At 41.9% G+C, this 13,038-nt stretch overlaps 1 protein-coding gene across 8 annotated transcripts in view; it reads left to right on the top strand.

The window, feature by feature from the left end:
* Positions 1-13,038, top strand: part of CFAP70 (cilia and flagella associated protein 70) — a 93,873-nt gene that overhangs the window by 49,622 nt on the left and 31,213 nt on the right. For all 8 annotated transcript variants that reach the window (XM_070057822.1, XM_070057820.1, XM_070057819.1 and 5 more), the window contains 5 exons: positions 160-251; positions 4,768-4,828; positions 5,146-5,340; positions 8,716-8,847; positions 12,842-12,967. In XM_070057822.1, the coding sequence (XP_069913923.1) occupies positions 160-251; positions 4,768-4,828; positions 5,146-5,340; positions 8,716-8,847; positions 12,842-12,967 (606 nt within the window). The remainder of the gene's footprint in view (positions 1-159; positions 252-4,767; positions 4,829-5,145; positions 5,341-8,715; positions 8,848-12,841; positions 12,968-13,038) is intronic.

The raw sequence follows: 13,038 nt of genomic DNA, 5'->3' as shown, positions 1-13,038 counted from the left end.
CTATTTTTCTGTGCAAAAATATTTTTAACCTTGAGATCACATTAAATATGTGGTTATATATGCAGTTTCCTTGTTTACATTTTAAACTTTATCTTTTATTATTAAAATTCTTTCTTTTTTTTTCCTGGAAATGGTAAATGAGAAAAAATGTCTTTACAGCAATATGTAGAAGCAGGGACATACATTGTGTTGGAGATTGAGCTGGACAAAGCCTTGGTACCAAAGCGAATGCCTGAGGAGCTGGCCAGACGGTATGCAACATCTTAACCCTTGTGCCAAATTCCTGCCCTCCTTTTAAAAACAACTGTTTTATTAAGATATAATTCACATACCACATACTTTACCCATTTAAAGTATATAATTTGTTGGCTTTAGTATATTCAGAGTCATGTAGCCTTACTGTAATTAACTTTATAACATTATCCTTATCCCTAAAATTGAAATCCATATACAGCCGGTGCTGCGGCTCAATAGGCTAATCCTCCATCTGCGGTGCCGGCACACCGGGTTCTAGTCCCGGTCGGGGCGCCGGATTCTGTCCCGGTTGCTCCTCTTCCAGGCCAGCTCTCTGCTGTGGCTCAGGAGTGCAGTGGAGGATGGCCCAAGTCCTTGGGCCCTGCACCCGCATGGGAGACCAGGAGAAGCACCTGGCTCCTGGCTTCGGATCAGCGCGGTGGGCAGGCCACGGCACGCCGGCCGCAGTAGCCATTGGGGGGGTAAACCAATGGCAAAGGAAGACCTTTCTGTCTGTCTCTCTCACTGTCCACTCTGCCTGTCCAAAAAAAAAAAAAAAAAAAGAAAAAAGAAAAAGAAAAAAAAGAAAAAAGAAAGAAAGAAAGAAAGAAATCCAGATACCTTAGCACTCTCCTTTCCTGTCCGCCATCATGCCAACCCCCTACCCTACCTCCAGTCCTAGGTAACGACTTACTATTTTTTCTCTCTCTAGATTTTGCAACTCTGGGCTTTTCATGTAAATAGAATTGTATAATATATGGTCTTTTGTGACTGGTTTCTTTCATATAGCATGATGCTGTCAAGATTCATCCATATTGTAACATGTCAGTACTTTATTTCTTCATATTACTGAGTAATATTTCATAGTATGCATATGAATCACCTTTTATTTTTCTATCTATCTATTTTATATATTTGGGAATTTTTTTTAATACAGCATTATAAAAGGATTGTGTTGGGGACTAGCATTGTGGCATAGTGGGTAAAGCTGCTGCCTGCAATGCTGACATCCCATATGGGCACTGATTGAGTCCTGTCTTCTCCACTTCTGATCCAGCTCCCTGATGATGTTCCTGGGAAAACAGCAAAGGATGGCATGGGCCCTTGCACCCATGTGGGAGACAAGGAAGAAGTTCCTGGCTCCTGGCTTTGGACTAGCCTAGCCCCTGCCATTGTGGGAGTAAACTAGTGGATGGAAGATCTCTCTCTCTCTTTCTCTGTAACTCTGCCTTAAATAAATAAGTAAATCCTCCTCTGCTTAGATGCTACCAGTGACTCTGTCACATTCTGAGTAAAAATCAAAGTCCTTAAAATGACCTGCAAAGGCCTGCGTACTCTGCTTGTACTTTTGCCCTCATTTTTTCAACAAGCCAAGCTGCTAGACTTACACACTAGGTACATTTCTTGCAGAAAGACCTTTATACTTGGTGTTCTCTGGCCTCAAATATGCTTATCCTGAATATTTTTTAAAATATGTATTTATTTGAAAGACAGAGTTACAGAGAGGCAGAGAGAGAGAGAGAAAGAGAGAGAAAGAGATATCTTCCATCCACTGGTTCGCTCCCAAATTGGATGCAATGGCTGCAATGGCTGGAGCTGGGCTGATCTGAAACCAGGAGCCAGGAGATTTTTCCAGGTCTCCCACAAGGGTACAAGGGTACAAGCACTGGGGCTTTCTGCTGCTACTTTCCCAGGCACATTAGTAGGGAGCTGGATTGGAAGTGGAGCAGCCGGGACTCAATCCAGTGCCCATATGGGATGCCAGCACTGCAGGCAGCGGCTTTACCCACTATGCTACAGCACCAGCCCCTATCCTGAATATCTTTATGACTTGGTTCCTCACTCTTCTCTAGTCTTTCTTAAAATGTCATTGTGTCAGTAAGGCCTTCTCTGGTAAAATACATTCCCCTATATATACCATCCGTAACTCCCAATGTAGTTTTCTGCTCCTGAATTTTTAAAAAAGATTTTGTTTTATTTATTTATTTATTTGTGTTAGGAAACGAGTTGCAGATTGGTGCCTCTTCACATGGGGCACCAAAATGTTAGGAAAAGAGGTGCAGAATAGAGAGGAGGCAGTGTATGAATTTACAGCCAGACTGAATTTATTCAGAGAAAATAAATTCATAGAGGTGGGTGACCAACTGCTGGCGTGCACATTGATGGAACAACCCCCGGGGCCGGGCCTTTTTATATTTTAGGAGGGCTGGGGATGGTGGTGGGGTAAGGGGCAGCAGGCAGAGGGGAATTCCTGGAACTGGTCTTTCAGGTGTTCAGAGCAGCTGGTCTTTTAGGTGGCTGTAAGGGGTGGGGTCTGAAGGCAACAGGGTGTGAGACCCAACTGAGTTTCAAGGGCAAGGAATACATTCCAAAGTTTATCTCTTTTGGGCAATGAGGGAGAATGGCTGAGGCTTATGTCCGTGTTCCATCAATTTGAAAGGCAGATTTACAGAAAGGAAGGAAGAGGGAGAGGAGAGAGAGAGGGAGAGAGCTTTCATCCACTGGTTCATTCCCTGCTGGGGCTGGGCCAGGCTGAAGCCAGAAGCCTGGAACTCCCTCTGGGTCTCCCCTGTGGGTGCTAGGGGGCCAAGTACTTGGACCACCTTCTGCTGCTTTTCTAGGCACATTAGCAAGGAGCTGGAATAGAAGAGGGGCATCCAAGACTCCTACCAGTGCTTATATGGGATGCCAGCATCACAAGTGATGTCTTCACCTTCTCTGCCATAACACTGGACACCTTGATGAGTTATTTTTCTCTATGGCATGTATTAAAGGTGTATTTTTCTTAACCATTATTCTTTTAAAAAAAAAGATTTTATTTATTTCTTTGAGAGGTAGAGTTACAGACAGTGAGAGGGAGAGACAGAGAGAAAGTTTTCCATCTGCTAGTTCACTCCCCAAATGGCTGCAAATGCTGGATCTGGGCCGATCTGAAGCCAGGAGCCAGGAGCCTCTTCCAGGTTTCCCATGTGGGTGCAGGGGCCCGAGTGCTTCGGCCATCTTCCACTGCCCTCCCAGGCCATAGCAGAGAGCTGGATTGGAAGAGGAGCAGCTGGAACTAGAACAGGTGCCTATATGGGATGCTAGCGCTATAGGCAGAGGATTAACCTACTGCACCACAGCACTGGCCCCATTAACTATTATTCTTGTTGTCTGCTTCCTTACTAAAACATAAGTTCCATGAGGACAATAATTTTTGTCTATTTTGTTTGGTGGTCTATCCCAAGACCTAGAAAAGTAGCTGATACATAATACATATTCAGTATACATTTTGAATGAGTGAATGAATAAATAACATTGACTCTGGAAAGGAAGCTAGGAGGCTGAGCAACAACGTTGGGAGGAGATATTTTGCCATATATTATTCATGCCTTTCAATCAGGGAGTGGGTGTTTTGCCTAGTGGTTAAGTCACGCACATCCTGCCTTGGAGTGCCCATGGTTGGTTCCCAGCTCTGACTTCTGACTGTAGCTTCCTGTCAATGCTGGGAGGCAGCAGGTGATGACGTAAGTAATTGGATCCCTGCCACTCATGTGGGAAACCTAGATTGTGTTCTTGACTCCTAGCTTCAGTCTGGTCCTGCCCTGGCCCAGCCTTGACCATTGTGGACATTTGAGCAGTGAACCAGTGGATGGAAACTCTCTTTGTCTTCCAAATAAAAAAATCTGATAGCATTATTGTAATTTAATGGAGTCTTGTTAATTATGACCAAGAATATACCTGTTATCTTTTTTTAAGATGTTTTATTTTATTTTATTTATTTGAGAGATAGAGTTACAGACAGGGAGAGGGAGAGACAGAGAGATCTTCTGTCCATTGGTTCATTTCCCAGGTGGCCACAACGGTCGAAGCTGTACTGATCTGAAGCCAGGAGCCAGGAGCTTCTTCCCGGTCTCCCATGTGGGTGCAAGGGCCCAAGAGCTTGGGCCATCTTCTACTGCCTTCCCAGGCCATAGCCGAGAGCTGGATTGGAAGAGGAGCAGATGGGACTAGAACTGGAGCCCATTTGGGATGCCGGTGCTGCAGGCTGAGGATTAACCTATTGTGCCATGGCGCAGGCCTACACCTGTTTTCTTAAGATGTAGAGGAAAGAAAAGTGTTCTTCTGCCTGTATCACTGGATTCCAAATCTTTGTGCTTTTAGAGATTATCCTGAGTGCCCTTAAAATCGTGAAACCTGTTTCTAATCTGCTAGATAGATAGCTACTTGTGCATTACATACAGGGTTGTTTTTTTTTTCTTGTTGTTGTTGTTTTTTTAATGTGTATGGGTAAAGACAGGGTTCAAAGTAGCCAGAAGTTCAACTTAGGTATTCCCTGAGCACTGCCTTCTGGCTTTCTTCCTGTCTGGTCAATAACCATATACGGTGCTGGATTCACATCTAGGGTTTTACACGAGAGGAGATAGTTAAGTGCTCAAGTACATGGCCAGACAAATTTCAGATTTCTTCCACCCAGATTCTTTGAAGGTGAGATATAAGATTACATAATTCTGCAGGTAATAAAGTATTTTGTTTGTTGTTTTCCTCATACAGGGTCAAGGAAATGATTCCTCCAAGGCCGCCTCTTACTCGTCGAACAGGAGGAGCTCAGAAGGCAAGTGCCAAAGCCAAGGTGAAACTGTAGGTAATAAAATGTTGAGTGTATGCATTTGAAAACGGCATGGATTCTTTAATATGTCCTCCAGAATGGATGAAAACTTGTTTGAAGCTTCACGTATTTTCATTCCTTGTTCCATTTGTGAGTGTTGGCGTACAGTGTTTAATCTTTGACTGATGATCTCTGGGCTGGGAAGAAAAGGGAAGTTTATATGTAAAGTTTTGTTGTATGTAAAACTCAATCTAGTTTTAGACTTCCATTCCATGATCTGCACCTGTTTGAGGCCTCTTTGTTAAATATTTTTATTTTCCCAGGCTGTGAGTGACTACCACATGCAGATCAAGAATATTTCTAGATCCATTCTGGATGAGTACCACAGAATGTTTGGCAAGCAGGTGACCAAACTGGGGAGTGATATAGATAGTGAAACCCTGGAGGAGCAGAAGTGCCAGCTCAATTATGAGCTTAATTGCTCTGGAAAGTACTTTGCTTTCAAAGAACAACTCAAGGTAAAACATTATGTAATTATTCTTTTTTTTTTTTTTTGATGGAGAACCTTTGCTACATATCCAGTTAACATTTTTTTCTCTGATCATGTTCAACTGTACTTCCATCTTTTTTGGTGTTGATGCAAGTAGTTAAGTTCTATGTGTGAGAATATCCAGGGAAGGTCCACTATTGCAGCATCTTGGAATGGTTTAGTATACATTGTGAGTGTGAGTGTGAGGTGCTTTTTTTCTTATTTGAAAGGGAGAGGAGAGAAAGAGAGAAAGAAAGAGAGAGAGAGATATCTTCCATCAACCAATTCACTGTCCAGATGCCCACAATATTTGGGCCAGGCCAAAGCCAGAAGTCTAGATCTCAATTCAGGTTTCCCATGTGGGTGGCAGGGACTGAAGTACTTGGTCCCTGACCTGCTGCCTCCCAGGGTGCACATTAGCAGGAAGCTCAAATTGAAAGTGGATCCAGGATTTGAACTCAGGCACTCAGATATGGAATGTAGGCACCCAAACAGCATCTTAACCACTATGCCAAATGCCATCCCAAGTGTGAGCTTTTAAGAAATTAACTCTTTGCTTGAGTCTAGGCTATATTTTGTACCAGATTTCATGTTGCTTGTGGAGGTAGAAATTCTATATTGGGTAATGAATGCATAACCATTTCTGTATCCCATACAAACCTCTCCCTAGTCCCTAGAATCACTAAGATTTGAAAAATAGTTAATTAATTACAGTTTCCTGAATGATAATGGCTAACATTTATTGAGTATTTGTTGTGTACTAGGCAAGTCTGTAAATGCTTAACTTAAACTTTACTAATTTAATTCTCATAACAATCCTATGAGGTAGGTACTCCCCATTTTATAGATGAGAAAAATGCAACATTAGTTGGTTGTTCACCCATGGTCATAGAGATGATAAAGGCCAAAGATGAGATTCAAACTCATTTAGTTTGCTTTCATAGCTTATGTTCTTTTTTTTAACATCTTTTTTTTGTAAGGATTTTATTTATTTATTTGACAGGTAGAGTTACAGACAGTGAGAGAGAGAGACAGAAAGCAGAAAGGTCTTCCATCTGCTGGTTCACTCCCCAAATGGCTGCGATGGCCAGAGCTAAGCCGCCAATCCGAAGCCAGGAGCCAGGAGCTTCTTCTGGGTCTCCCACGTGGGTGCAGGGGCCCAAGGACTTGGGCCATCTTCTACTGCTTTCCCAGGCCATAGCAGAGAGCTGGATGGGAAGTGGAGCAGCCGGGACTAAAACTGGTGCCCATATGGGATGCTGGCGCTGCAGGCAGAGAATTAACCTACTGTGCCACAGCGCCAGAGCCCCAACAACTCATGTTCTTAATTGCTGCACTACATTGCCTTTCTGTACCCATTTACTATGCATCCTGTACTGTACAAAATAGATGCAAAGAAAGCATGTGGAAACCAATAAAGTAAAAAAAAAAAAAAAAAACTAATGCTCATGGAGGCAAGAGGGTATGCTCAGTCATATAGTCATGTCTTGGTTTAATTAGCTAATTTTATTTATTTGAGAGACAGAAAGTGAGACAGAGAAACAGAGCTTCCACCTACTGGTTCATTCCTCAAATGCTCATAGTAGCTGAAGTCATGAGTTTGGAACTCAGTCCAGATATCCCACTGAGTTGACAGGAACTCATGTAAGTTGAGCTATCACCACTGCCTCTTAGGGTCTACCTTGCAGGAAGCTAGATTTGGGAGTGGAGCCAGGACTGGAACATAGGCACTCTGATATGGTATGAGGGTACCCCAACAGGCATCTTAAACACTAAACCAAATAGCCACCCTGTGGTTTGGTTTGATTCCTGGTTCAATGTTTATTAGCTGGGTAACCTTGGGCACGAGATTACTCCTCATTCTTTAACTAACAGGGAGGGATGATGTAAATATTATCACATTAAGGGGCCAGCATTGTGGCATAGCAGGTGAAGCTGCTGCCTGCGATGCTGACGTCCCATATGACTGCTGGTTCATGTCCCAGCTGCTCCAGTTCTGATCCAGCTCCCTGCTAGTGGCCTGATAAAAGCAGTGGAGGGCAGCCCATGTACTTGGGACCCTGCCACCCATGTGTGAGACCTGGATAAGGCTCCTGGCTCCTGACTTCAGCCAGGCCCAACCTCAGCTATTGTATATATTTGGGGAATGAACCACCAGATGAGATGAAATACATATCTCTCTATCTCCCCTTCTCTCTGTGTAACTCTGACTTCCAAAAAAATGAATCTTTTAAAAAATATCCTATGGGATCATTATGAGGATTAAATAATATACTTGGAGAGTACTTAGTGTATAACTGGGCAATAATGTTAGCTTAGGAAGGAAACAAAAAACAGAAACAAACAAAAAACAAGAAGCTGTCCTAGCCATAGCAACATGCTGTTTTTACAGTACTCCCATTTTATCTGTGGGGATATGTTCTCAGACTCCCAGTATATGCCTAAAACCGTATTTTTTCCAATATACACACATATACACACATCTATGACAAACTTTTACCTTTCACTTAAAGAAAACACTTGACAGCATCACTACTCTTGTGTTTTGAGGTCATTAATAAATAAAATAGGGATACTGAACTCGAACACTGTGAAACCACAGCAGTCAGTCTGATAACCAATACAGTTACTAAGTGATTAACAAACAGGTTGTATATAAATGGTAGATTTACTGGACAAAGGGATGATTTGCATTTCAAGTAAGGGAGAGGAGGACAGCATTCAAAATAGTGCATAATTTAAAACTTAAGATTTATTTATTTCTAGAATTTTCTATTTAATATTTTCAAATTGTGGTTGACTATGTGTAACTTAAACTATGGAAAATGAGGGACTATTGTATTTGAGTGTACAGCATTTTAAGTCTCTACCTCTATGTTGCATCTTTTTTGGACTTCTGAATCACCTTCTAAGGTATAATATCAAAGCTACATATTCATTTAATAAATGAGGAAACACATGCCACAGTATAACATAATTTATGAAGTTACACCGTGATAGCATTAGAACCAAAATTCCAGTCTTTGAGCTGGCAGATCAGGCCTTTCTCCCTTGAACTATATAGTTACCTTGAGAGATATAATGCGTAAACCTAATGTTAAGGCTTTTTTCAGAGTTGTGACTCTGCCTGGTTTGGGTCTCGCATTGCCCCTTGATGATGATGATGGTGATGTGAAGGAAAGAAGTCATACAGAGTATGTTGACTATGGGAAAATCTGAGAGCTGATAGTCTAAGTATCACCAAGGGAGAAATCAGTTACCCTTCTGGTGTCTTCATCAGCCTTAGACTAGAAGCCTTAATACACCCTGTACTCTGAGCATGATGCTGAACTGTGTTACCAAATGCATAATGTGTGTCTTGCAGCATGCTGTGGTAAAGATTGTGAGAGAGAAATATTTGAAGACAACATCATTTGAAAGCCAGGAGGAATTGCAGACATTTATAAGTGAGCTCTATGTTTTTTTGGTAGATCAGATGCATGTGGCCTTAAATCAGGTTGGTATCCAGAACTAAGAGCCCTTTCCTTTCTCTGTAGAACATTTAGCCCTTTGAATGACTCCTTTGCTTGCTTCCTTTCTTCCTTTATTCTGTATGTATTTATTGAGATGTCTGCTTTGTGCTAAGCACTGAAAACACAGATGAATAAGAAACCATATTAGTTATAAGACCAAGTGTGGGGAGAACAGGGAATATGCTTCTTCAGTTTCCTAGAAAAATAAATTTCATAACTTTCAAAAATATGATGAAATTTCCAGAAATAGATAAAATAGGTATATAAGTTGTAAAACAAAAAAATCATTATTCTATTTCTTCTTTGAACATGCAAAATTCTCAATTTTTTCTTCAAGATGGTAAAACCAAAGGAAAAGTTTTCACAGATTATACCCATTATACATTTCAGACTTGCCTTTTGTATATAACTGATCTGCTCTCTCACCCACACTTTTATATTATATTTTTACAGGTTGTATCTTGCCTTTATTTGCTCATCTTTGTGTGTATTTGGTTGTTGTTGTTTGAAAACAATGAGAAAATCAAACTCTTTTTGTGATCCTGTTGTCTCTAACTGGCTAGGCCTCCTCAGAGTCCCTGTTCCATTTGTTCTGTCCTTCACAGTGGTTTTCCTTTCTAGCACCATCACCTCTTCTTCCCTCTTACTCGGCCTCCCTGAAAGACTAGGCAGGAATGTCCAGTATCTAGGTTTGAGAAAACAATCCTGCTTTTGGTGTGGACTTGAATGATTTTATTTGGAAAACAATGGAGGGTTGAACATGAGATGGGAATTGCTGCTGCCTTCTGTCCCCAGGGATCCCTGTCTAGTAGAGGAGACAGGCACAAAATACAAATAACTGCAGTAGAGTGAGGGAAGTTCTGTGACAGAGGTCTGTCCATTGTAGAGCAGGTTAGGAATGCCTAACAAAAGAGTGATTTCACCCTGGGAAGGATGTGCAGAGGAAATGTGACTTGAACTGTGATCTTGAAGGCTGAAACGAATTTGTTTAGGTGGATGAAGGAATAAGTGGGAAAGCAGCTAGAAGTTATAGAGATTTTCTCTTAAAGATGAAAAAGCTTTGCATATACCTTCTGCTTTGGGAAAAGGAGTTAGCAGAGCTGGAGTTGAAAATTGAGGAAAGAAAAGGGATAATTGATAGCAATCCCAGGGTGTACAGCTAGGAAAGGATCGAGAGTTTAAATGGAATTACTGTCCTTGAAACAGAGAAGATTGCAATGCCTCGTCCTCTGAGACAGAAGGGAAAGAGATAGAATAAATGAAGAAACAAACAACCTAGGTCTGGGGTTAAAAAGTTGGGGTTTTTCTTGCCTAATGATTTGTATTACCTCTGTAAAGTAAGGTCTTTTTTGAAAATGAGGGAGTTAAAAGGTTGAATGAACAACTTGAAGAAAGAAGAAAATTTAGATACTGTATAATTTTGTGGAATGTGTTGCTAAGTGAAGACAAGTACATAGATTACTGAAAGCATTACATTTCTTCAGTTAAGACTGAATGTCACAGGATTCTTGCACTTCAGATGTCTCTATTAGTTTTTCTTAGGACCAGTTAACTGCTTCAATAATTATAAGAATGAAGAAATCAGATTGTAGGACTGTTTTAATTTGGGAGTTTTCAGGACAAATGCAGGAAAATGACAAGGATGCCTGAGATTTGAGTGTGCTGGTGAGAAAACACTATGATTGGATAATGATGAAGTCCAGGATGATCAATTGAGAAAGTGATGAGCTTAATAGGTGTGAAGGAAATTAAGTCAGAGAGCAGTTTTAAGTAGACTAAGTAGGGGAAAAAAAGGTAGAAGACTTGGGAGGTGGTCTCTGGAAGTGAGGTATTAGTGGTATAGAGTATCAGTTTAGGGTGTAGAAGTGTATTGCTGAAGAAATTTGGAGGTCAAGATCATCAAAACTAAAAAGAAGAAAGGACAGAGGTACTATTAACTAGGGATCAGAAACTGGCAAATCTGAAATTTGGCTTTACTCTCTACATTTCTTAGAAACTTTACTTGTTAAAGTCACTGATTTTATTTTTGCTTCTGTTAAAAGGACGGGGCTGGGCAGTGTCTTCTTTGCCATACTTTTTTTTTTTTTTTTTTTTTTTTACAGGCAGAGTGGACAGTGAGAGAGACAGAGAGAAAGGTCTTCCTTTGCCATTGGTTCACCCTCCAATGGCCGCCGTGGCTGGCGTGCTGCGGCCGGCGCACCGCGCTGATCTGATGGCAGGAGCCAGGAGCCAGGTGCTTTTTCCTGGTCTCCCATGGGGTGCAGGGCCCAAGCACCTGGGCCATCCTCCACTGCACTCCTGGGCCACAGCAGAGAGCTGGACAGGAAGAGGGGCAACCGGGACAGAATCCAGTGCCCCACCGGGACTAGAACCCGGTGTGCCGGCGCCGCAAGGCGGAGGATTAGCCTAGTGAGCCGCGGCGCCGGCCTAATACTTTTTTTTTTTTTAAAGATCCATTTATTTATGTGAAAGGCAAAGTTACAAAGAAGTAGAGGCAGAGAGAGGGAGAGGGAGACGGAGAAGAAGAGGGAGAGAGGTCCTCCTTCCATCCACTGGTTCACTCCCCAATGGCTGCAACAGCTGGAACTGTGCCAAACAGAAGCCAGAAGCCAGGAGCTTCTTCCAGGTCTCCCATGAAGGTGCAGGGACCCAAGCACTTGGGCCATCTTCTACTGCTTTTCCAGGCCATAGCAGAGAACTGGATGAGAAGTAGAGCAGCCAGAAATCAAACCAGTGCCCATATGGGATGCTGGCACTGCAGATGGTGGCTTTACCTGCTATGCCACAGCACTGGCCCCCCTTTGCCATGTTTCTAACCCAGACTTGCTCTCCCAGTTTAGATAGATACGATATATCTGGAAAAAGAATACATTTTCTTTGTGTTATGCTTTGTTGAATCTATCTTACTAATGAATCTATCCTACAAAAGCTTCCAAACTTTTGTAGTCTCCAGTTTTCTGCGTGTTTAAAGACCCTACATAGTGCTAGTCAATCTTTTTTATGTCATGGCAACTCACAAATGATGATGCTTGCCCCGTGCACTAGAGAAAGTAAAGGAAGCTGTTTGAGGTCAGAGGCAATCTGCACAGGAACTCTAATTTCCCTGAGGAGAATTATTTCTGCCCTAAACAATTTTTACTCACTTTCATGAGCTCACACTATTAGCATTCAGATAGCTCAGCTATTTCACCCTTGATAATTCCTCTCTTGGTTCACTCTTATTCCTTTACTGTATTGCCAAGACTGAAGGAAACTCAGTCATTTTAAATGTCATGACTGAATCTCACCTCTTGACTTTTTAAAAAAGATTTACTTATTATTTATTTATTTAAAAGTCAGCGTAACAGAGAGGGAGAGACAAAGATTTTCCCTCTGCTGGTTTACTTTGCAGGCATCTGTAATAGCCAGATTTGGACCAAACTGACGCTAGGAGCCAGGAACTCAGTCCTGGTTTCCCACATTGGTGCCAGGGGCCCAAGTACTTGGGCCATCTTCCATGCCTTCCCAGGCACATTAGCAGGAAGCAGGGAGTAGAGTAGCTATAACTTGACTGGGCACTCTGATATGGGATGCTGGTGTCACAGATTAACCTGCTGTGCCATGCCAATCCCTCTCCTCTGGATTTTTTTTTTAAATGTATTTATTTATTTGAGAAACTGAGAGAGAGAAAAAGAGACAGAGACAGACATATATACACAGAGCTTCCATCCATTGCTTAAACAGGACTACAGTCTAGGTCTCCCACATGCGTAGCAGGAATCCAATTTCTTGAGCCTTCACTGCTGCCTCCCAGCGTCTGGATTGGCAGGAGGTTGGAGTCAGGAGCTAGAGTATTTGGAAATTGAACCCAGGTGTTCAGATATGGGATGCAGGCATCATAACTGCTAGGGTAAATGAAACTCTGTCAAATCTGGTTTATTTTTAGTATTTACTTATAATTCCTTCATTTTGTCTGCTTAACATCTTGATATTTTCAAGACCATGCCAGATGATGTCCAAGGAGCTATTTCAACCATTCCCACTAGCAGCGAACAGCTTCGACTCTTTGCATTTGAAGCAGAAGTCAATGAGAACTTTGAAATGGCAGCAGTATATTATGAAGAGGTGACTAAACATCTTCTCAGTGATTGTTGTTACTATTATTTGTCAAATATAGCCACAGATAGTTTTTGATT

The sequence above is a fragment of the Oryctolagus cuniculus genome, chromosome 15, assembly GCF_964237555.1.
Source record: "Oryctolagus cuniculus chromosome 15, mOryCun1.1, whole genome shotgun sequence".
NCBI classification, from domain to species: Eukaryota; Metazoa; Chordata; class Mammalia; order Lagomorpha; family Leporidae; genus Oryctolagus; species Oryctolagus cuniculus.
This window is presented reverse-complemented; position numbering and strand designations above follow the sequence as displayed.